The 25,254-nt window shown below is 38.8% G+C and overlaps 2 protein-coding genes and 1 long non-coding RNA gene across 5 annotated transcripts; all 3 read left to right on the top strand.

The window, feature by feature from the left end:
• The first annotated feature begins 8,134 nt into the window (after nucleotides 1-8,134).
• Nucleotides 8,135-16,693, top strand: LOC113662292. 3 transcript variants are annotated; one of them, XR_007140013.1, is made up of 5 exons: nucleotides 8,135-8,264; nucleotides 13,139-13,197; nucleotides 14,428-14,494; nucleotides 15,373-15,480; nucleotides 15,920-16,693. It is a non-coding gene; the product is annotated as an uncharacterized LOC113662292 (long non-coding RNA). The 3 variants fall into 3 exon arrangements; XR_007140012.1 differs by lacking the exon at nucleotides 8,135-8,264 and adding an exon at nucleotides 8,284-8,704 and having other exon boundaries at nucleotides 15,914-16,693; XR_003445231.2 differs by lacking the exon at nucleotides 8,135-8,264 and adding an exon at nucleotides 8,284-8,704 and having other exon boundaries at nucleotides 15,920-16,692.
• A 5,276-nt stretch (nucleotides 16,694-21,969) lies between these two features.
• Nucleotides 21,970-22,669, top strand: LOC113662267 (histone H1-like). Its single transcript, XM_027177007.2, has one exon. The coding sequence runs from the start codon at nucleotides 22,023-22,025 to the stop codon at nucleotides 22,659-22,661; it is 639 nt and encodes a 212-aa protein (XP_027032808.1). The 5' UTR covers nucleotides 21,970-22,022; the 3' UTR covers nucleotides 22,662-22,669.
• A 398-nt stretch (nucleotides 22,670-23,067) lies between these two features.
• Nucleotides 23,068-23,684, top strand: LOC113662279 (histone H2A-like). Its single transcript, XM_027177016.2, has one exon. The coding sequence runs from the start codon at nucleotides 23,246-23,248 to the stop codon at nucleotides 23,630-23,632; it is 387 nt and encodes a 128-aa protein (XP_027032817.1). The 5' UTR covers nucleotides 23,068-23,245; the 3' UTR covers nucleotides 23,633-23,684.
• The last annotated feature ends 1,570 nt before the right edge of the window (nucleotides 23,685-25,254 follow it).

Here is a 25,254-nt window from a genome sequence, read left to right as displayed (position 1 = left end):
TTTAAAAAAGTGCATAATTATACTAAATGCATCATTGTAGAGAGAAAATATTTTGTCAACTGATTTATAATCAGTAGCTTGATTATTCCCTGATTTTATATCTAAAGCATACAATAGATTACAATAGATATTATCGATTTGTGTCATTAAAGTTTTGTTCTGTTCTTCAGATCAACCAGAAACTGAAGGATTATTTGACAACAGAGAAAATCACAGGGAAATGGTGCAAAAAACCAGATGGAGTTGTGTTTCACAAGCTGAAAGAAGAAAATAATACTCCATTAGTAAATAAAGTCTGAGCTCTAAATCTGAACTTTTAAGTTATCTAGGTCAATTCTAATTTTGGACTGTTAATCTGTTATATTTAGTATATTCGCATAATACGTATATGATGTTAAATCTCTTTCTATAAGACTTCAGAAAACATCTTGTAAGCAGACATAATTAGTTCTTTTTACATTATTCAATCATTTTATTTGTATATGTTTTTGTGATACTGAAAATAATCATCTGTTTATTGAGATTGTTATTCATCACTTTAATTTTAAAATAAAAAATTACTACTTTAAGTCCTCATTGTTTGCGTCCTTCTGTTGCACAAATGATTGGTAAAAGTGTTTGTCTTTAAAAGGAATCCACTGTAAAGTCGCATCAGAATTCATGTGAGGAGTTTATTACAATAATCACAAGCAGTCAATCCACTCTCTCACTCATTTTCTACCGCTTATCCGAACTTCTCGGGTCACGGGGAGCCTGTGCCTATCTCAGGCGTCATCAGGTATCGAGGCAGGATACACCCTGGACGGAGTGCCAACCCATCGCAGGGCACACACACACTCTCATTCACTCACACACACACACTACGGACAACTTTCCAGACATGCCAATCAACCTACCGTGCATGTCTTTGGACCAGGGGAGGAAATCGGAGTACCCGGAGGAAACCCCCGAGGCACGGGGAGAACATGCAAACTCCACACACACAAGGTGGAGGTGGGAATCGAACCCCCAACCCTGGAGGTGTGAGGCAAACGTGCTAACCGCTAAGACCCCCCCCCCCACACACACACACACACACACACACACACTATCCAAACATAATAAAAAGAACTGAAAAGTAGAAACAGGCAGAGATCCAAATATGAGCTAGATAAAATAAGATAAGCTAAAATTTATATGTTACAGCAGCAAAGGAAAGAAAAAAATATGGAACCTTGTTTCCCCCTCATTTTAAGTAATAATAATAATAATGCTGATAATAATAATAATAATAATAATAATAATAATAATAATAATAATAATAATAATAATAATAATGATGATGATGACGACGACGACGACGACGACGACGACGACGACGACGACAACGACAACAACACCAACAACAACAATAATAATAATAATAATAATAATAATAATAATAATAATAATAATAATAATAATAATAATAATAATTGTGACTTTATATCTCAGAACTCTGTTTTTTTTTTTTGCGACGCACATCCACTAGATGGCGACATCTGACCGCATTGTGTGAACCACACAATGTGCTCCATCTGTTACTACACTAATACACCTACTGTAAGAACAATTTAGTGAGCTGAATTTTCCTCAACTGCATGTTTTTAGACAGTGGGTAGAAAGTGGTGTAGCATAAGCCCTTACACAAAGAGAATGTATTATTTAATAATGCATAATATTTTCCAGTATATTTCCATATATGTATATGTTATATGTAATATATTTGTTGTTGTTTTAGAATAGAAGACCTTATTTGTTTTCTGAGAGAGAGATAGAGAGAGAGAGAGAGAGAGAGAGAGAGAGAGAGAGAGAGAGAGAGAGAGAGAGAGAGAGAGAGAGAGAGAGAGATATCCTGGTGTCCACTGTACAGAGAATGCAGGAGGACAAGGTACTGTATTGAACCAAACTAAATGACTTATTTAAGTTAAAAGGACATAATGACAATTGTTTACTGGAAATGGCTAATTAAACTCACATACCATAAAGGCAGAGAGAGTCCTGAAAAATTGTTAACCAAAGAGAGTGAAAGACATCATGACCCAAAGACTTCCAAGATTTTTGTGAAAATATGTTATTTGGGTGAACTAACATATTTTTGAATATTTTATTTATTTATTTATCTATCTATCTATCTATCTATCTATCTATCTATCTATCTATCTATCTATCTATCTATCTATCTATCTATCTATCTATCTATCTATCTATCTATCTATCTATCTATCTATTTATTAATTTATTTATTTATTTATTTGCTTGCTTGCTATTAATATAGATTTTGAAGATTACAATGTGAAAATGTCACCCATTTTGTAGAATGACACATGAATGTTGTAACCTGGAAGTATGTAAGAAAAACAGTCATTTATTCAATTCAGTTCAATTTAAGTTTATTTGTATAACGCATTTTACAATAGACATTGTCTCAAAGCAGCTTTACAGAACATAAACATAGAGCAGAAGTTAAACTTAAGGAATAATAAAAGAAATAATTAATAATAAAAGAAAAATAATTAACAGAATAAAAATTCAAGATTATTATTAGTTGTATATAGTTCACAATGTCTATGTATTTATCCCCTATGAGCAAGTCTGAGGTGACTCAGGCAGCAGTGGCAAGGAAAAACTCCCTTAAATTGGTAAAGGAAGAAACCTTGAGACGAACCGGACTCAAGGGGTACCTCATCCTCATAGGGGTGACACTGGGGGTGTGATTGTAATATACAGTCAAACAATTGTTGTATTGTTGTAAGTATCATGGACTTCAGATCTCCTTAGTATCACAGCGTCTAACAGGAGATGTCTCAGGATTATTATAGTCGTCCTCGGCTCAGTGGACGTCCAAAGGCTTCGTCCCACAGAGGACGTTGGGAGCTGGTACAATGTCTGGATGCCTCGGGATGGGTACAAAGAGAGAAGCAGTGGAAAGGGATTAACATATCTGCTGTTCATAAAAATGTGCCGGTCTGATGTACTGGTGCATGACACTATAGGATGTATTATGTGTATGCCTGACTAAAGAGATGAGTATTTAATCTACATTTAAACTGGGAAAGTGTGTCTGAGCCCCGAACACTATCTGGAAGACTATTCCAAAGTTTGGGAGCTAAATACGAAAACGCTCTACCACCTTTAGTAGACTTAGATATTCTGGGAACTACCAGAAGTCCTGAGTTTTGTGATCTCAGAGGGCGTGAAGGATTGTAACGTGTTAGAAGACTAGTTAGATACATGGGATCTAAACCATTAAGAGCCTTGTACGTAAGTAGCAGCAGGTTGTAGTCAATTCTAAACTTAACTGGTAGCCAGTGTAGAGATGATAAAATTGGGGTTATATGGTCATACTTTCTTGTCCTAGTGAGAACTCTGGCAGCTGTATTTTGGACTAACTCTAACCCAATTTTTAAAGATGCAGGACATCCACCTAGTAATGCATTACAATAGTCCAGTCTAGAGGTCATGAATGCATGAACTAGCTTCTCAGCATCAGATACAGACAGGATGTTTATCAGCTTGGCAATATTTCTAAGGTGGAAGAAGGCTGTTTTTGTAGTATGGGTGATATGATTTTTAAAAGACAAGTTGCTGTCTAATATAACACCCAGGTCTTTCACTGTCGAGCTACTAGTAACAGTACATCCCTCTAAATGGAAGTTGAATTGGGAGAGTTTCTGTGTACTGGTTTTTGGGCCTATAAGTAGTATTTCTGTCTTATCGGAGTTTAACAACAGAAAATTGCAGTTCATCCAGTCTTTTATCTCTCTAAGGCTTTGAGTTAATTTGGACACTGTGGCTATTTCATCTGGTTTTGATGAGATATATAACTGTGTGTCATCAGCATAACAATGGAAACTAATCCCATGTCTTCTAATAATGTTCCCTAATGGAAGCATGTATATCGAGAAAAGCAGAGGTCCTAGAACTGATTCTTGACACAGAGCTCCTGTTTTAACGCATCACAAAGTACGGATTTTCGATCTAATGTATTTCAATAGGAAGCATCTTTCGTGTCTGCACCACATTTTTCTTTCCACCACTCGGAAGCAATTTTGCTCATTTGTTATTCATTTTTAAACTTTAAGCACTACATTACTCAACATTTAACCAGGAGATTTTAATCCTTGTTTTTATTGTTTTATATTCTGTAGGTTACAAACTATTGAACTATGGTTGCTTTTCTAAGAAAAGCCTTTTTGTCTATCGATTTGGTTGATCAAATTGGACAGTAAACTAAATACTACGTTACCCATGAGCCTTATCTACTTTTACTATGATGAAGACGTCAGTTAAAACTACCTGAAGACACACTGCCGATTCTCTTTTAATGATATCCTAATCTTTCTTTCAACACATAAACACAAAAGTGTGCTTGATAATTCAACAGTACGATGTCATGACCATCCGTTTTATTTGATTTTCCTGATTACTGCAGGCCGCGAATTCTCCTTCATTGCACTCAAACCATTTCCCAGGTTAAAATGTTCTTTGAATGCAATGATCAAATTTAAATATGTATCTTATGTATACAAATGCCAGGTATACTGAATATTTTAAAAGTTTAAATAATTAATTTTTATAAAATAATATATAATCTAAAGTGTGAGCCTGCCTGTGAAATCCAAGCTAAGGTAATTTTTTTGGCTATTTAGGTTATTTTAGGGCTCTGTAAACAATAGATTTTTTCCACACTAAAGAGTTTTTAAATGTATGAAATGTATGAAATTTTAAATGTGGTTATCTTGTCAGAAATTGAGCTACAAAACACATAAATTGTTCCTGAAATGTTGGTGATGACACAAAAATATCTGCTCTGAATTAAGAAGTCACAATATCTGCCTTGCCTTCACTGACCCTTTTGTTGTTACTGTGTTTTAATATTATGGTCTGTTTACATTTTTAAATGACAGGAAATAGGTTCCTGAAACGAATGATATAAGAATCTTCAGGTGTTTCTGTGTCTAAAATGAATACAGAGCTGACCAAAGTCAATGCATACAAGTCAAGTTCAGGTATGTTTGTGCAGAAAAAAAAAAAGTGTAGTGTCTATAAAATCACTAATTTCAGTATTTTCATGTGATAAATAAAAGTGTGAGTATTGTATATTGATAGTTTAGTTTTTATGCTATCATTTACAGCAATAATCACTAATTGCATGTCATTTTATGGTCATGAATTCTTTGAAGCTCTAAATTTGATCATGTGACTTTAGCCAGGGTTTCACAGGCGGGGTCACAAATGATTCTCTGACATTATACTAAATGTGTTGCCTGAATAAAATGCTGGAAGCAAAACTGAATGAGACATTTGTCAATATAGCTGTCAACAAAGTGTCCATCTTCTTTAATTTGTTCAAAATTATCCATCCAAATCCGTATGCACTGGCTTCTCAGTGTGGACCACCATCGTTCTATTCTTTGGTTTCTACAGTGCTTGGACCAAGTGAGGAATATTCTGCATTTGCAGCTTCTCTGAGAAATCTTTCCATGCCTGCTATATGAGGATTTTCAGTTCCATGGTCAATTCTAATTTTTCATAGGCATACATTATTTTCAGCAACAGCAATAACCAAATATCCTGCAATCAATTGTGGGTCATTGTTAGTTTAAGCCTAGAGCCAAATTACATTATTGGAAAATACACCAATACATCCATTTATATATTGTGTAAGGGTTTAATTTTTCCATACCCATCAATATGCCAAAAATAATTTGGCCCACAACTGTTATGTATGCATCAAACTAGATGACCTACTGAACAAAGATCCACACACACACACACACACACACACACACACACACACACACACACACACACACACACACACACACACACACACACACACACACACACACACACACACACACACTTCTTCTGTAAATATTGTAATTGCTTGTTTGCATAAAAAAAAAAAAAAAAGTATGGAAGCCTCATTTCACATCCACTAGATGGGGACATCTGACCGCAGTATGTGAACTACACAATGTGCTGCATCTGTTACTGTGCTCTTTCCGTAAACTTTCATCCTCAAAATTAGTGTGAAGAACATTTCATGTCAACAAGGTATGATATTACTGTACAATATTTAATACTTTAAAAGTAAATCTGACTACATCCATGTAATGTTATCAGCATAAGTAAAGCTGATATAAACCAACATCTTCACAGAATGTTTATCTAACAGAGATGGATCTCTAAACTGCCCCAATAGTATAAAACCATTCTAATACTAGTTAACAATGTTAAAAACTAAAATTAATGCATCATTTGTTATACTTTGATGCTTTGTCATCAAGCTGATGTAAAATGTGCACAGTAAAGTTATAGTAGTAAGATAACTGCAACATTATCAAATAATCTCAGTCCATCCATTCATCATCCATCCATTTTCCAAAACATCTTATCCTCTGCAAAGTCACAAGAGATTAGGAGCCTATACCACCATCTTGGGCTACAGGCAGGGTACACACTGTACAACCAGAGCACTCATGTCCTGTTAAAATCCTGTTTAAACTTTCATTCGAACATCTGCATGTGCTGGGAAACATGACATGTAGATGACATGTTATTCCTCTAATTTAAATACATTTATCTTGAGTTTTTGTATTATATTAATCTTTATATTATTCTTTAAATTAACTTTTTATTTTATGTTTTTGTTCTGTAAAGCTGCTTTGAGACAATGTCAACTATTAAACGCACTATACAAAAACATTTGAATTGAATTTAAATTTTTGTAAAGTAAATGCAGTTATTATATTATGATCATTGTAGTCTCTCTTCCCTCTATCATGGACACTTACACCACACGCTGAATCTGCAAAGCCAACAGCATTGTGGATAACCCCACACAGCCCTCACACACACTCTTCACCCACACACGCCACACACACACTCTTCACCCCACACAGCCCTCACACACACTCTTCACCCCACACACACACACTCTTCACCCTACTGCCGTCTGAAAAAGGGTACCGAAGCAATCGGGCCCTCATGACCAGACAGAGTAACAGTTTCTTTCCACAAGCCATCAGGCTCCTTAATATCTGAACTGTACTAAGCACAACACACACACACACACCTTCTGTATGGACTGCACAGATTTACACTAAATACACACAGTTCCAATATATATCCATTAACCTATTTACATGCTGTTTTTTGGCACACATTTTGCTATTTGCACATTCTGTCGGACATTTCAGTTGATTGATTGCTGTTTTGCACAACCCTGTACAATATCTAAGGTAGCTGCTGCTATAACAATGTGTTCATTCCAGTATTTCTGCACACAGAATATTGTTTGAACATACAGTATTTACACTGGTCAGAGCTGTTACTGTTTATTGTCTTTTGTGTATTGTCTTCTTTGTATTGCCCTGTATTTTTCTGTTTGCACTGTCTTTTGTCCTGCACTGTCTTGTTTGTCTTGTCCTGCACTATTTGCCATGTGCCAGAGTCTTCATCATCTCCTTCTTCTCTTCTTGGAGAATTCTGTGAGCCTCTTGCTCTCACCTCCTAAAACACACACATGGGGCAAGAGAGGTTTAAACCTGAGGGCAATTGGCACAAAAAGGAGACACAGTGTATTATTTGTTTGTGTGCATGTGTGTGTGTGTGTGTGTGTGTGTGTGTGTGTGTGTGTGTGTGTGTGTGTGTGTGTGTGTGTGTGTGTGTGTGTGTGTGTGTGTGTGTGCCATGTACAGTATAAACCTGTGATTTTTTTTTAGCATTCAACTTTAGCACATAAACCATATCCTCAGCACACAAGCATGCAGAATAAACGACAGGGTTCCATTGTTTTTGGCTAGTCTATTGAGAACTGAGGATCATCCCTGCAGAGATTCCAGCAGTAATTAGCAAGCATGGACAGATTTCCATTTCCCTTGGTATCTTTTTAATTTGAATCACTATGTTCTGCTGAAACATTAATGTAGCCCAGCTAGGGTTATATTAAGTATCATGTCTTTTATTTTCATGTAATGTGGCATTTATGATTGTTTGTGGTTCATATAATATCATAACTGTGTCTGTGTATACTGATAAAATAATTGTGCGCGTCCCCTTTAAGAGTTACTGCATGCATAAGGTTTGTTAGTAATGCACTGGCTCAAAACGTGGCTTTGCCTAGATTTTTGGTCATTATATTGTGATTGGCCCTTTTCCCACTTATTCCCACTTCTGCAGGTTATACTGAGAATTATGATTGGATAAATGGGTGGAGTTTAGAACTGCAGTTCGGTGTGAGTTTTTTTTTTTTTTTTTTGTGTGTGTGTGTGTGTGTCTCTTGCAGGTTTTAAGGCTAATATAGTGTAAATAACCACTGACAAAGTGTGTTAAAGCGTCTGTATTTGTTATTGCTACTTATTTGTGTATATAATCTGTACAAGAGTAAAGTTTACGAGTTGTTTCTTTTGAGTGCTGCACAGAGCAGCCGAAGCTACGCTAATTCTCGTGACTATCTGACTGCTTCCATACAGTCCAACATTGCGTTTAGTTTAGTTAACGATGTGACTGGGAGGAATTCATGGACCAGTTGGGACTTACCTCGGACGTTGCTATGGAGTATCGTTGCTATGGCGATAAAGGATCGCGCTGCTGTTCGGTAGATGAGGGACTACAGAAAGATGTACAGCTTCAGAGGGGGGAATTTCGTGTTCCAGCCGCCTGGGAATCCGTTCAGGTGATCTGTTTATTGTTTTATTTCAGCTCGTAAGGGTGAAGAGACCATTTTCTGTTTTAAAGGCCACCTCGATATAAACCCTACACTCAAAAAAATGATTTGTTCATCTTACTTAATTCAATTATGGACAGTGGTTCCACACAAGCAACTTGTGTTTCATTAACATTAATGGAATGTTTTGAATCTATGTAAACTTCTTGTGTTGTGACAACACAACAGAATAGGGATTAATCTATGTAAAATAGTCCAACCAAATCAGTGGAATTGCTTCCTTGTAACTTAAAATAACTTTGCAGTCTTTTGATTCAAACACAAAGTCAGAAGGTGAAAATTAAAACTCTGCTAGCAAGATAACTACAATTAAATAAAATACATTTACAAGTAAGAAAAAAAAAATGTCCAGATGTGTAAAGATGTCTAACAATTATTAAACGCCATATATCACTGCTAAAATGAACTAAAAATCTTTTATGGAAACTAACAGATGAAGCAACAAATAGGCAGATTGAAAGTGTAACAATTTAAACCACAACTCTGATTAGGGGAAGAAAAAAAACAAATCTGGTTTCATTTTGCTTTCTACACCTAATGATGTTGCACGAGTGTGAGTATGCATTGGAAATAATGAACCCTATTAAAACTGACAAAATGTATAGGTCAAATTCAAACTCCTGTTGAAAATAATAACCAGCTGTTTTTGTAAGTTTTTACGACTGCTGAAGCAATGGTCTGCAAAAAGATTAAAAACCATGTACAGGATCTTACTGTTGTAAGCTATCAGTTAAGAGAGAGTTACAAAATAATTACAAAATAACAAGAACAATTTTGAACATGTACATAAAAAAGTGACCTGCACTTTTTTTTATAAACACAACATTTTGGTATCCAAGGAACAGTCCTTAAACACAGAAGAGCTTGCTCTTTAGTGTTTGCACTTTGTTTGACAACTTATTGCCATCAAGCTCCAAGATCAACTTTTGAAGTGCTTCAAAAGTGTACCTCAATTCAGGAGGGTAGCTTAAATTTAGTCCATATATTAGTCCCATTAACATGGCTGCTGCATATGGGACACTGCAAAGGTTTTGAAGAACCTTATGCCCCTCCAACACCACTCCAACATCTCCTAGGCTATCTTCCATTCCTGCACCTTCAAGCCGTGTGACACAAATCCCCATCACAGTCTCCTGGATCGCCTCCTGTGCAGTGGCATTGTCTGTATCCTAGAGTGGATATATTTAAAAAAAAAAACAACATTACTCTTAAATTCCTGTTTATCAGCTTTAAAAAAAAAAAAGCATTAAGAATCCATTTTAAAAAGCATATACTCACAAAACACTCCTGAAACAATCTGGTAGGTTCTTCATTAAGGTAGGCACAAAGAGCTTTGGTTACACACTATCTCTTCACTTCAATGTCATCAGTCTAAAGATTTTCAAATATGAACAAAGTTTTAAAATTCCAGGCTGTTGTGCTGGGGTAAATTTGAGCTAAACTATGCAGAACAGTGTCCATATCCAGTAGTGTTATACATGAAACATCTGTCTAAATAGGAAACTTTTGGAACATGTGGACATGCAAAATGGGTTCAATTTGAACGTCTGACTAGGACACCTTATGGACGTCTGTGGACATGCAAAAGTGGTTCAATATCTGAACATCTGAATATGGACCCTCTTGGACATAGGTATGCAATTCGATATTTGAACACAGGACACGTGACGGAAATTTCATTGTTTGGATGAACTAACCCTTTAAACCTACGGTTTTGTTGAGCGTAGTTTTTCATACCTGTGTAGAGGGCACCAAGAGGTGTTTAATTTTTTGTCCAATTACTCCTCCTCTGTTTGCAAAGAGCTTCATCAGCTTTCCGGAGTATCCATCCAGCTTGGAAAAGAACGTTGATGCCAATGGAACTTTTGTAATTCTCTCAAATTCTGCACAAATCTACAAACACATGAAAAGTAATTTGTTACCAAAACAGCCATATAGTCTAACAATGAACAAATTTCACTTAAAAACTTTCACTTACCTCTTCTGTTTTGAAAAGAGCAGGCCACCTTATTTTGAAGTCTGAAATAAGTGGTTCCTTGATCACCTCATGCCTCCTAATTGACAAAGTCTTGTCCATAAGCATTCTTATATTGTTCTCATTGTTCTTCTTTTTTACTTCAATCAGAAGTGTTTTTCTGACTTCCTCAAGAGTTTCTTCAGTTTCACCTTGTGGATGGGGAGGGCAGTAATTCACCTCAGCCTTGCGTGGTTTTTTTACACGGTATGCAGGACTGGATATACCATCAGGCTTGTGCTTCACTGAATTGATGGTCACTTTTGTTCTATAGTTGGCAAGTTTATTTTTTAAACTGGTTTTCCATCCACTGTATCCAGTAACAGAACCTCTGTCCTTCAAGCAAGGGTGCTTTTGAATGAGTGCAGCAGCTACCTGACCGTATTCTGCATCAATAGGGTACACTTTGTACTTAACCATTTCTTCTGCAAGGCCATCTAAGATGGAACTTTTCAGTTTTGGGTCAGGACTACGAAAAATGCCCTGAGTTTTGAAAGCTGCATTACCTTGTTCCAGTTTCAGCTCTGCATCATATGTGAAACGAGGTACCATGAAAACAGCAGGCCATGTGGAGGACTTCATGCTAGAGGATGACTCAGAAGAAAAACTCACAGAAAGTTCAGAGTTTGTTGAAGTAGACGGAGAAGAGCAAAGTATAAGTGCATCACAGGATGAGAGTGACTGAGCTGATGAGGAGCACGCACTTCCACTTTGAGATGCGTTCACATGTGGTATGGATAAGTCATTAAGGTCACTTAATGCGGTCAGAAATACCACCTTTAAGGTACTTTTGTCTTGGATTTCGGATGTGGACATGAGATTCATGAAGTCATTGTCAAATTCAGGGTCCATGAATTGCAATCTAAAATTTTCTTGGAGATTACACTGCTTTGCAATTTCCTTTGTTAGATCACCAACAGAAGCAGGCATGCCATCCTGAAGGATCACCTTCTGAGAGTTGTTTTCTCCAAAGATAATTTTTAGCCGGATTGAAGTAGTCATTGTGGTAATTCTGTATAAAAAAGGAGATAAATTTGTAGTAAGTTTTCATTTAAAAGGCAACAAAATTAATGGTTCAAAGGAACCAGATAATCAGTTTTTAAATGCAGCCAGTCACCTTTTATGCATGTACTTGTCTTTTTAAAGTCACCATACGCAATGGACCAACCATGTAGTCAGCCAAAGGATAATCGTCTGCTAAATCACCATGTTCAACAAAGAACATCTCTCTTGTCGGTGATGCACAAAGTTCAAAAGCCCTGAAGTGTTCCCTGTACCAACCACAGAATCGTTTCATTATGAAGCACAATTTCTTTTGAACTATACAAATCTGAACAACTTCTCCGAAGTCAGGGAGTCCACTTGTAGTTCCATGTGCCAGGATCATACCACTTCTGAAGTTCAAGCCATTGTTAGACACATTCTTAGCCAAATGGACCTCTGATACATTTGGGTATTTATCTTTGATCATCTGATCAACTTCTGTATGCAAAACATCAAGAGGAACCGTTGAGGCAGTCAAAACTTCCAGTGTATGTTTTTCCTGTGTACTTTTCAAGTGGTAGGAAATCATCAGCTGATGTTTTACAGCGAGTGAGCAGGGAACATTTTTGAAGCAATTTGTGTGTCGTGCAACCTGTTTAAAAAAGCTGTGTTTTGCTTCAAAACGCATTGTCCATAGACTGACAAGAGGACCAAACAATTTTAGCATCCCAGGGTAATGTTCCAAAAACTGGTGCTTTGGCAGAAGTTTGACATTGGGGAAGAGTTCTTGGTACCTCAGAACCTCAGAAGCTCAGAACCTCTCTCAAGAAGTGTGTGCGCTAATAACTCCTAATTACAGAAATCAAGCATCGCGTTAGTTCAGGCAGGCCACGCAGTAAGCTGCATCAGCTGCTAATCAACTGTCCACAAGGCGCACCAATCCAGCACGACTTCCGTAATTTCCCTCCTTCAAATTCTCGCCTTTGAGCGCACCTCCGCATCACCGCTGCTGCGATCGAACACCCTCCTCCGTCCCCGACTCCTCCAGCCAGAACCTGTCGCCAGCGCCGATTAAATTCTTCACGTAAAAAATTCGCACCTCACGCAATTTCGGTTCTGATTCTGAGCTGTAATAGTGGGTCTATTCATTCCCCAGCGCTGCCTCCCTGCCCCGTCCATGCATGCGCACGGACAGACGCATGGGATAATTCTCCCAGAACAGAACCATTCTGCCAACACTAACTGTATGCTCGCTAACCTTCATTTACAAAGTGGTCCTGACTGAACTGTCATTTACTGTGTGTGTGGAGGCACTTGACATTTGTGTGTGTGTGTGTGTGTGTGTGTGTGTGTGTGTGTGTGTGTGTGTGTGTGTGTGTGTGCAGGTATTCTGGTGTGTTGAAGTCCTCTGGAGAAAATGTGCCATCTCAGTACATCACAGCAGGTCAGTGCCTTATTTTCAGGACAGAAATGTGGGCGGTGCTACAAACCATGCCGACCACAGATTGAGCCAACAGATTAGTGACCCAAGACAGGACAGTCTCTCACCTGAATCTGTCTTTTTTCTTTGTATGTCCATTGCTCACTGGTCCTGTGCTACTCCACAGTGGCGGCAACCCGCTGGACTAAAATAGTCTGAAAATAAACGCTTATTATACAGTAGGTGTACCATGGTGATTCAGGATACTGACTCAAGTACTCACCGATATGGTTTCGGAATTGGAACAAGGTAAAAGGAAAGAACTGTGAGACACAGCTTTGGGGTAACTTAGTTGATTACATAACAGGTTTGGCGCTAGATGACGGTCGTGCTAAGCGGTGCAGGTAGAGAGGAGAAGTAGAAGAGAAGAGAATGACACCATTTGCTAAGGGGGATGTTTTCATTTTCATCCTTAATACAGTACATACATTTTAAACCACAAACTACGGAGTATGTTTTGGACATTATTTAACCTTGCAAAAGATGAACAAAATTTTAGAATAATGACATTTCTTACTCCAAGTTTTTACGGGTGCTGAGCTCCTTTGTATGGGTGCTTTTTAGGGGTGCACCCATGTGTGCACACATTCCTCTTTAACTCATTCATGTGCAGAATGAAGTGCATGGAGTTAGAGGACGAGGAACCCGTCGTAGGTATGGAGAGCAATCTGCAGCTCAGCTGCTTCATCAAATATCTAGCAACCGGCATATTTTTATCAAATATCTAGCAACCGGCATTAGATTGGTGAGTATCTGAAGGAGGGATACTCTGCATTTTGATTGGACAAAATTTGACTAATTTTCTGTATTGATGCACAGGTTTATATTAAAGCATTTGAATGCTATTGTTCATATAATGTTATTGTTTCTATAGTAACAGCTCAGTGACAGGGACTTACAGTAGGGATGTGCTGTAATAAAAGTATAACAGATTTCTTTCTTTCTTTTCTGAGATTATACTAATCTTATTAATATTTTTCTGTTCTCTTAATCCAGCGACTACAAGAGGAAACAATTTTTTTTTCCGTGTCTACAGAGAGACGCTCTATACAAAATCACTACAATGCTAAAATGTTATTATTATTATTATTATTATTATTATTATTATTATTATTATTATTATTATTATTATTATTAGCGTGTTTTTTTTTTGTTTTGTTTGTTTAAACCTGTTTGTTTATCTGTGCGTTCCAGACTAAAATCAGTCATCTCCCAGGGTACCTGACAAGAAGAGGGAGTCCTCAATACCAAAGTCCTCAAGGTAAGATCTATTTACGTATCCTCAGTACACCACCTCAGGTATACACCCTTTGTTGTGCAGTATGTCCTGGACTAGGGCTTAGGTTTATAGGTGAAGTTAGACAGGGTCCGGTTCCACCCCCAGTACTTTTAGTTCGACAGCTAGGAAAATATATTTGGGTTCTACTAAATTTTGATCATGTTGCACATAGGACGTGAAATTCCCCCTCATGCTGGACGTGCATGAGATGTGCACATGAGGTCTGTTTACCACCCAGTCTAGGGTTGGGCTGCATAGAGTTATAGCTCTGGATTCAGTGATTTGATACCTTTTATAAATGGGCAAAATCAAAGACACAAAATAAAATTTCTAGATAAGTGTATTGGTATATTTTAATAGATAAACAGTGTACACAATCAACAGTACAATGGTAGGGAGTTAGGGAAGTCCCACTGTATTTTTCTTTTCTTTGCTTTCAGGTAAGAATAGTTACCTAACAATTAGAATTGTTTGTTCATTATTTTGGCCTGGGTCCACCCTGAAGTGACTCCTAAACACACAGGGGGAAAAAGGAACCCAGTCCTAAAGAAATAAGGCAGCCACTCGCCTACTGCCAGTGACACATCGAACAATATTACCGTGATATATATATATATATATATATATATATATATATATATATATATATATATATATATATATATATATATATATATATATATACATACACACACACACAAAGTGCATGTAACCACAGCAGCAATTACAAGGGTAAACCAAGCTCAGAGTCAAAAACAGGCAGAAGTCAAAACCAGAACAAGAACACAAGATCACAACAGCACAAAATGTTTATGTAAACATGGGTTAGACAATTGTGATAAAGTTTCATTGCTTTGCAGATCTGGCCTCCCATAATAGCAGTTACTACGACCTGCAGGCTGTCCCGACGCATCAGGGCTGCTCGAGCTCCTCTTGCCATTATTTCGGATGGGTCAAGAGGAAAGAAGGTGTTTTCTCAAAAGAAATGAAAATACAAATATTTAACTAACTTAAACAGCTCCCACAGAACTCCACTGTAACCAGTCAGGCCACAGCTCCCACCAGTCTGGCCACAGCTCCCACTTACTGTAGAACTCAAAGGAGCAAATGAGTGGATAGGTGAATGTGTGAGTGGGTGAATGTGTGACTGAATGAATATATGCATGTCAGCACAGGCATAAACAGAGAAGGCACGCGAAAACAGCATGTATAAAAGTAGGGCACGCGGATTTCAAATTCAATTTCAGGGAAATGTAAATCATTTTTTTCCTCAGAGGAAATGATATTTATATTTTTTGTAGTCACTAGTAAACAAACACTTATTTTTTTTTGGTAAAGTAGTGTCTAATTTTTAATTATTATTATTTTTACATATTGATTCCAATGGAAATCTTTGTGGAGACCCAGTTCGGTGACGTCTTCCCCTAGAGGTCCGACCAGGAAGCAGGGTTGAAGACGTAAAGACCAGTATATCTGCCCTAAGAGGGATTCTCCAAGACCACTAGATCCTGATCCTAGGCGACGCCATCCTGGAGGATAATCGAACCCTGTCAGACTATAACATCCAGGAGGGGTCGACTGTCTGCCTGGTGATCTGCCTCAGGACTGCACGTTAACACCCGTTCAACACCGAACAAAGTAAACACAATGCCTCTTTTAAGGTTAAACCTTAAACCTTATGCTTTGTTCATAGAACTTCAAGTCATTTTTTATACAATTTTGTAAATCTGTTTTTGTTTTGTAAACTAGATCCCTCAAACATATGATGAATACACTGAATGAATACACTGAATGATATTCTGATACTCAATGGTGCATCATATAATTTCATATATGATCTGTCGCTCACATGCACGTGCCGACACATACACACACAGACACACAACCACAAACACTTCTTTTTGAAATTCATGTTGCTTTTGAATTTTTTCTTTATATAACTTTATTGATCACATTTACTTCTTTACAAATGACCTGATGTATCTCCTCTCAGCGTGTGCTTTGATATCTTGACATGACATTGTTTGTGCCTTAAATAATGTTTTTATTAAAGTTTTATACATGAACAATAATAATAAAAAAAAGCATTTAATAAGCATTGGAAGTGGAATACAGATGTTATGAATTCACAAATACCTCTGTAAGTTAATCTTTGTACATGAGCTGAAAAAATATCAGTATATGGTTGAAGACACACCTACATTTCACAGGGCAATTCTTGAGAACCCCTCTAAGGTAATTGCTCTAATGAGCATGGATTTTAGTGGGGCAGGGCAAAAATTTTAATCACATAACCTCTCCACATTTTGGTTTGAGGCTATAACATCTGATTTGTGCTTTAATCTACTATTTAGTGATTTACTGCAAAATAAACAATTGAGAGTCAAAAACATAGTCATCCAGTCTACAGTGTAAAAGCTCATTTAGACCAGTTTACAATAATTAAAGTAATTATACTGATAATCTGAATGAATAACAAGCTAGTTAGCATCAGGCTAAATATTATGTTTATGTAGACCTGTAGCCGCGATGCTAACAACCTAGATAGCATCAGGCTAAATGTTATGTTTATGTAAACCAGTAGCCGCGATGCTAACAAGCTAGATAGCATCAGGCTAAATATTATGTTTATGTAAATCAGTATCTGCGTTGCTAACAAGCTAGTTAGCATCAGGATAAAAACTTATACAGTGTAAACCAGTAGCTTCGCTTGCTAACAAGCTAGCTTGCATCAGGATAAATATCATATCACATAAACCAGTAGTTACATTGGCTAACAATTTAGCTTAACTCGAGTCTTATCATTTAAATGTTTTAATTATGGCAATTTAATGGCAAAGTTTAAAAAGTTTCAATAAACTATCAGTCTATCCTATACATTATTATTCCGAAATCTGATTTATTATTAGATGTTTTAAATTGTTTGTCTGGAGTTAAAGCTGCTTCTCCTGAATTAACATCTGCCCTGTCCTCTATTTCATGAAAAGGATCGTAATGGTAATAGATTAATCATTTTTAAATAATTGTTGATTTTACGGATCCTTTTTTTTTCAATTCTATGTAACACAAGAGTGACCTGAATAAACAGTTCAGTCAAAATAACATCCTACAAATTACCAAATGCATTTGTTAACAATAATTTTTACCCCAACCCTTTACCTGAACCCCAACTCTGTATAATGTCCAAAAAAAAACCACAAGAAATGTCAAGAATTTTATTAAAGCTTTTTACAAATGGAAAAATTTGCATTAAACTTGTGCATTTCTTCCTCTCGCTAAAACCACATAGGACTGTATGCAGTTCTCATATATCGTCTCTCTTCCAGATACGTCTTTTTCTCTTCATCCCAGGCTTTTTTCTCTTTCATTCTGTTATCTCTATCTTTCTGCCAGTTCTGCTTAATATACTCCCAGCACTCTTTCTCCCAGCACTCTTTTTCTTTCTTCCATCTATCTTTCTCTTCCTCCATCTGCTTTCTGTCTATCTCCCATCTTTCTGATGCCTCCTCCCATAACATTCTCTCTTTCTTCCAGATCTCTTTCTCTTTCAGTTGGTCCTCTTTGTCTTTCTGTAAGACCTGTATCATTGAGTCAGCTATCATTTCTATTCTGCTCCATCTTTCTGAGCTCATACTGTCTCTGGTTTTCCTTCTCAAGCTCTTGTATCCTCTCATTCTCCAGCCGGCCATCTCTGTCCTGCTGCTCTCTGTTTACAAAAAAACATGGTTTCCACGTCCCCCGACTTCAGAATAACTACCTTATTCTTGTCATCTGTTCTATCTCTCGCTCATCAAATCCTCCAAGAGCATCTGATTAGCTCGATCTCTCTCCATCTGTTCCTGCTTAAAATCTGCGAGAGCTCTCTGCATTTCTTCATACAGATTATTTCTCTGCTCTGCCTTTTTGATTTCTTCCATTCTCTTTATTTTCCTCAAGCTCTCTTAACTTTTTAGCCATCTCTTCCTTTCCCCCCTGCATTGCTTTCAGCATGCTGTCTTTCTCCATAAGCTCCTGACTGATGCAGGAGGCCACTGGCTCTGATTGCTCTCTCTCCAGTTCAGGGTTTTTGTCCAAATCAGCCATTTCTACACTGAAATAGAAATACAGGATGGATAAACAATACACTCTGTGAAGAGCTCTGATGAGGTTTAGTCTAAACCTTGTTGTGCTTCTCTGTCATGTGTAAGGAGTTCTGTGGAAGTTCTGTCCATGTGACGTCACCGTCAATCATCACAGGGCTGTCAAGTGTCATCCATTGAGAGTGACAGTCATGCATTTCGGCCTTTTGTCACGCTCTCCCGCCAGACATCGTATTTCTCACACAGAAAAACATTTTGACTATTTATCATATATTTAATATGCCACAGAGCCCAAACTGCACCGTCATCTCTATGGAACCGGGCAGGAATCAAGCGCATCTCAGTTCTTAGTCAAGCCTGACACTTATCAGCCAATCAAAAAAAGGAGGCTACACAATAGCCAATCAGAATATAGCACTATCTGGGTAAGATTTAATGCAACAACCAATGGAAAAAAAAAAAAACATTAATTTGAGAAGGTATCATCTTTATACAATTGAGGGTTAAGTGCCTTGCTAAAGGACAAGCAATGGACACTTGGTGGACCTTGGATTCAAACCCACAACTTTCCAATCATGGCCCACTATCTCAGCGCAGACAGACAACTCAATACACTACAGGACATAAAATAACGCAGACTAGTGTGCAGTCTGTAATTGACCATTGTGCAAATAAGCAGATGTAAACAATAAGTGGATTATTGTAAACATACAATAGCAACAGTTGATGGCAGCATTTTAATAGAGATGTGATTTGAATAGAACAGTTCTATACAGAACTACTGGTTAAAGTCTAGTAATGAACATAAAGACTTTCAGAATGTCAAGAGTCAAGCCAAAAAGCTTTTATTGTCATTTCAAGCATATATAGCTGTTGCAGTACATAGTGAAATAAGACAATGTTTCTCTCTAGGATCATGGTGCTACATAAAACAAAGACAGTCCAAAGAATTTAGTAAGTAAGTCTTAGCCACATAAAGTGCAACTGTGCAACCTGGTGCAAATAGTGCAGGACAAGACAAACAAGACATTGCAGGACAAAAGACAGTGCAAACAAAAAAAATACAAGGCAATACAAAGAAGACAATAAACAAAAGACAATAAACAGAAACAGCGCCGAATGTAAATACTGTATGTTCAAACAATATTATGTGTGCAGAAATACTGGAATGAACCCATTGCTATAGCAGTAGCTACCTTAAATATTGTACAGGGTTGTGCAAAACAGCAATCAATCAACTGAAATGTCAGACAGAATGTGCAAATAGCAAGAAGTGTGCAAAAAACAGCTTGTAAACAGGCTGATGGATATATATTGGAACTGTGTGTATTTAGTATAAATCTGTGCAGTCCATACAGTTGGTGTGTGTGTGTGTGTGTGTGTGTGTGTGTGTGTGTGTGTGTGTGTGTGTGTGTGTGTGTGTGTGTGTGTGTGTGTGTTGTGCTTAGTACAGTTCAGTTATTAAGGAGTCTGATGGCTTGTGGAAAGAAACTGTTACTCAGTCTGGTTGTGAGGGCCCAAATGCTTCGGTACCATTTTCCAGGTAGCAGTAGAGTGAAGAGTGTGTGTGTGTGAGGGTTGTGTGGGGTATTCCACAATGCTGTTGGCTTTGCGGATGCAGCATGTGGTGTAAGTGTCCATGATAGAGGGAAGAGAGACTCCAATGATCTTCTCAGCTGTCCTCACTATCCGCTGCAGGGTCTTGCGATACGAGATGGTGCAGTTCCCAAACCAGACAGTGATGCAGCTACTCAGAATGCTCTCACTGGTCCCTCTGTAAAACATAGTCAGAATAGGGGGAGGGAGATGTGCTTTCTCAGACTTCGTAAGAAGTAGAGATGCTGCTGGGCTTTCTTGGTGATGGAGCTGGTGTTGAGGGACCAGGTGAAGTTCTCTTGTACCCTTGTACCTTGGGTCAAGAAAGGTGGCTGTGATACTTTGGCAATGAAAATATTAATCTATTTATTGAGATTGTTATTTATCAATTTAATTTTTTTTATTAAAAATGTACTACTTTAATTCCTCATTGTTAGTGTCCTTCTGTTGCACAAATGATTTGTAAAAGTGTTCGTCTTTAAAAGGAATCCACTGTAGGAGTCGTATTAGAATTCATGTGAGGAATTTATTACAGGAATCACAAGCAGACAATCCAAACATAAAAAAAAAAAAAGAATTGAAAGGTGGAAACCCGCAGAGGTCCAAACATGGGCGATAAGATAAGATCAAGTCAAGTCACTTTTATTGTCACATCACCACAGCACATGTGCGTTGGTGAGTGAAATTCTTAGGAGCAAACTCCAGAAATTGCAGAACAGTTATACAGATAAAGATATAGATAATGAGTTGACATGTTAAAATGTGCAATTTGCTCATACATATAGTCAGTAAAATGTGTGTGTACAATATGTACAATTAACAAACAGATAATGAAATCAACAGTGAACATGTGCAATATGCTCATACATATAGTCAGTAAACACAGTGTACTATTGGGCATCCTTGCAGTAGCAATACACATTATATGCAATATCTACTCATATATGTATATGTGTAAATATATGTAAATATATTATATATAAAATACTATAAGGTGCAACAGATTGTACAGGTAAAGAAGTGACATGGATGTGCATCGGATGCAGAGCCGATCCTGACCTGGTCGCCCTCCTACCTGACCCACTTGCCACACATTCACACTTGACAGCATCTCCTTTCCTAACAAATTTCAGCATGGAACCTGTAAGTTATACATGACTACTATTATTAATTTTATTAATTACACACACGGCAACAGAACAACAGCAACAAGTGTAAAAAAACAAACAAAAACAAAGGCACATGCAAATGGCCACCCACAACTCGCACTGACTGGCTGTCTCTCTCTAGTATACATGTGCTTTATGCAGCCTAAGCGGTGCTCATTTTCAATTACTACACACAACATTCAGGCGCTACAAATACATACGGATTATTCACAAGGTTCTCCCGCAACTCGACAAACACGACTTACAAGCCCAGTGTCTCTTTTTGTCTAGTTTTTAGACGCCAAACCGGCCCAAATGCGCTGCAAGCCGGAGCGAGTCTCAGATGCACCGTACTCTTTTGTGCTCGCTGCGCGACATTGTTCCTCGCTACGAGCTCGCATCGGGTCTCGGGGAAAAGGACAAAGTCTCTGCTCAACAAACATGTCGCTGAACGCTCGGGATCTTGTCTGTGGCGCCGTATTTTCGCCGAGAAACGCCGTGAGAAAACACATTTGTCACTGTGTCTCGGAAGCGCAGTCATTCAGCTACGGTTGGTTGAGTCTATAACGTTCTCATGCTTACTTTTAAGGCCAGCCCCTCGGTCGAGAGGAGGAAGGTTCCTGTGTTACACAGCGTACAGCGTCACACTTTGTTTATTCTACTATTAGCTTCCAGAGAAAGATAGAGATGGCTGAAGTCGCTCCCGCTCCCGCCGCCGCCGCGCCGGCCAAAGCGCCCAAGAAGAAGGCAGCTTCGAGGACCAAGAAAACCGGCCCTAGCGTCGGCGAGCTCATCGTCAAGGCGGTTTCCTCGTCCAAGGAGAGGAGCGGCGTGTCTCTTGCCGCCCTGAAGAAAGCTTTGGCTGCCGGCGGATACGACGTGGAGAAGAACAACTCTCGCGTCAAGCTCGCCGTCAAGGGCCTCGTTACTAAGGGCACTCTGGTGCAGACCAAAGGGACCGGAGCGTCTGGATCTTTCAAGCTGAACAAGAAGCAGACCGAAGTTAAGAAGCCCGCAAAGAAAGCCGCGCCCAAAGCGACAAAGGCGGCCGCCAAAAAGCCCGCTGCGGCTAAGAAGCCCAAGAAAGTAGCGGCCAAGAAACCCGCGGCCAAGAAATCTCCCAAGAAGACGAAGAAGCCCGTCGCTGTCGCCAAGAAAGCCACCAAAAGCCCCAAGAAGGCAAAAAAGCCGGTGACCCCCAAGAAGGCAGCCAAGAGCCCTAAGAAGGCCAAAAAGCCGGCGACCCCCAAGAAGGTGAAGGCTGTGAAGCCCAAGACCTCAAAGCCCAAAGCGACGAAGGCCAAAAAGGCTCCCAAGAAGAAATAAACGTGTTTCTTATGTTTTTTACCTCTCAAACGGCTCTTTTAAGAGCCACCCATATTTTCCCTTAAAGAGCTGTTTCCTATTCTGATAAACAGAATGATGACTTTAGTGGATTCTGAGCCGAGTGTTTAGGCAGCTACAGAGTTGTACGTTCACGTTCACATAAACGTATGGACAAATAGCGAGAATTGGACAGTTTACATTTTAAATGCATGTGCATTTGTCTTAATTCTATACTAATATATGCTTTATAGGTATAAAATCAGTGAATAATCAAGCTACTGATTATAAATCAGTTGAAAAAAATATTTTCTCTCTACAATGATATGCATTTAGTCTTTAATTTCTCTCTCTCTCTCTCTCTCTCTAACACGCACACAAAAGCAGTGTCTCGGGAGTGGGAGGGGCGTGTGGCGTAGAATAGAATGATGGCCTGACTATGGTATTCGACGGCGTGTTTCGGATTGGTTCTTCCGTCACAATGATCTTAGCCAATAAGAGAGCTGACGTGTTGGTTATATAACATAGTGCTAGAAGAACAATGCTGTTATTTCGGTGTTGTTCTTAGAACGTATCTGAACTACAAGATGAGTGGAAGAGGCAAAACTGGCGGTAAAACTAGGGCTAAGGCCAAGACTCGTTCATCCAGGGCTGGACTGCAGTTCCCCGTTGGTCGTGTGCACAGGCTTCTGCGTAAGGGTAACTATGCCGAGCGCGTCGGTGCCGGCGCTCCGGTTTACTTGGCCGCAGTGCTCGAGTATCTGACTGCCGAGATCCTCGAGTTGGCTGGCAACGCCGCCCGTGACAACAAGAAGACCCGTATCATTCCCCGCCACCTGCAGCTCGCTGTGCGTAACGACGAGGAGCTGAACAAACTGCTCGGAGGAGTGACCATCGCTCAGGGAGGTGTACTGCCCAACATCCAGGCCGTGCTGCTGCCCAAGAAGACCGAGAAGGCCGTCAAGACCAAGTAAACTCGCTCACTGCTGCGTTTTTCACCCCCAAAAGGCTCTTTTAAGAGCCACCCACTTTTACTGAAAAAGTGCAATTTCATCCTAATTTTAACTCTGTGAATGTGAAATTCCCCAAATACGCTTAAAAAGCGAAAAATAATTGGTCTTATTATTGGATAACCATTATTATTATTATTATTATTATTATTATTATTATTATTATTATTATTATTAACGAAAAATGCTCTCTACAGGACCTCTAACACAAACGCTGCAAAAACAGAGCTGTTAAAATCAAGGACTCCAGTAATCATATTTTCACTTTGCTGTCATCTGGTAAGCGCTTCCGTAGCCTGATAGCAAAAAGCGAGAGACAATCAGGCTGCTAAACTCAAAACCAGCCTCTTAACATCTTCATGCCTTCACTTAATATTCACTTTATCAGTAAGATATTCATCATTCACTACCTTACATTGTACATCCTTGTGTATCTTAATATTTAAGACTTCTTTTTACTTTCATGCACATTATTTTCCATTCTATATTTAATTCTAAAGTATACATTATATTATTTTTAATGTTTACTTTTATTTCATTATTTCATAGTTATATTTATGTATATTTTCATCCGTGTTGTATTTTTAATAATTGCACTATCCATTTAGCGGACCTGACTCACATTTCACTGCTGGTTATATGCTCTATATAATTGTGTGTGAGACAAATAAAAATCTTGAATCTTGTCTAAATGACCGAAAGAGGCAGTAGGTTGCTGACCGAGAACAAAAGCGCTGTGCTACTGAGAGCGCCAATAAAATAGGGACGGGCGGTTTGGTTTCGAACTGTGTCCGTGACAGAGAACGATCCAATAGTCATCACGTGACGTAACGCGTTCTATCCAATGGCAGACGTGTGCTTTCAATACGCCCAATGAGAACAGGGCGGCGTTAGGGCTTAAAAAGACAGCGTTCGCTAGCGCCGTTTATTGTGTTTTTTATTTCCTCCGTGAAGTTCACAGCTCGACGCTATGGCAAGAACCAAGCAGACCGCCCGTAAGTCCACTGGTGGCAAAGCGCCCAGGAAGCAGCTCGCCACTAAGGCTGCACGCAAGAGCGCCCCGGCTACCGGCGGCGTGAAGAAGCCTCACCGTTACAGGCCCGGCACCGTGGCTCTGAGGGAGATCCGCCGTTATCAGAAGTCTACTGAGCTGCTTATCCGCAAGCTGCCCTTCCAGCGCCTGGTCAGAGAAATCGCTCAGGATTTCAAGACCGACTTGCGTTTCCAGAGCTCGGCCGTCATGGCCTTGCAGGAGGCTAGCGAGGCATACCTGGTCGGTCTGTTCGAGGACACCAACCTGTGCGCCATTCACGCCAAGCGAGTGACCATCATGCCTAAGGACATTCAGCTGGCCCGCCGTATTCGCGGGGAGCGCGCTTAAACCTCAATACTCCATAATGTACACAAAGGCTCTTTTAAGAGCCACCACATTATCTCTGAAAAATGAGCACTTCAAATCTTTGTGTCTACAAACATTTAGTGTCTGTTTTAGGAATATTGTGTTCAGGGATATAAAGAGTAATTTGGAAGAAAAAAAAAAAGGTATAGTGCTTTTAGCGTTGAATGTTGTCTCAAAGCAGAACACG

Source organism: Tachysurus fulvidraco, chromosome 1 (genome assembly GCF_022655615.1).
Source record: "Tachysurus fulvidraco isolate hzauxx_2018 chromosome 1, HZAU_PFXX_2.0, whole genome shotgun sequence".
Lineage (NCBI taxonomy): Eukaryota > Metazoa > Chordata > Actinopteri > Siluriformes > Bagridae > Tachysurus > Tachysurus fulvidraco.
This window is presented reverse-complemented; position numbering and strand designations above follow the sequence as displayed.

What these genes read in the sequence shown, in the direction of transcription:
- LOC113662267 (XM_027177007.2), top strand. Translation starts at nt 22,023, where the DNA reads ATGGCTGAAGTCGCTCCCGCTCCCGCCGCCGCCGCGCCGGCCAAAGCG.
- LOC113662279 (XM_027177016.2), top strand. Translation starts at nt 23,246, where the DNA reads ATGAGTGGAAGAGGCAAAACTGGCGGTAAAACTAGGGCTAAGGCCAAG.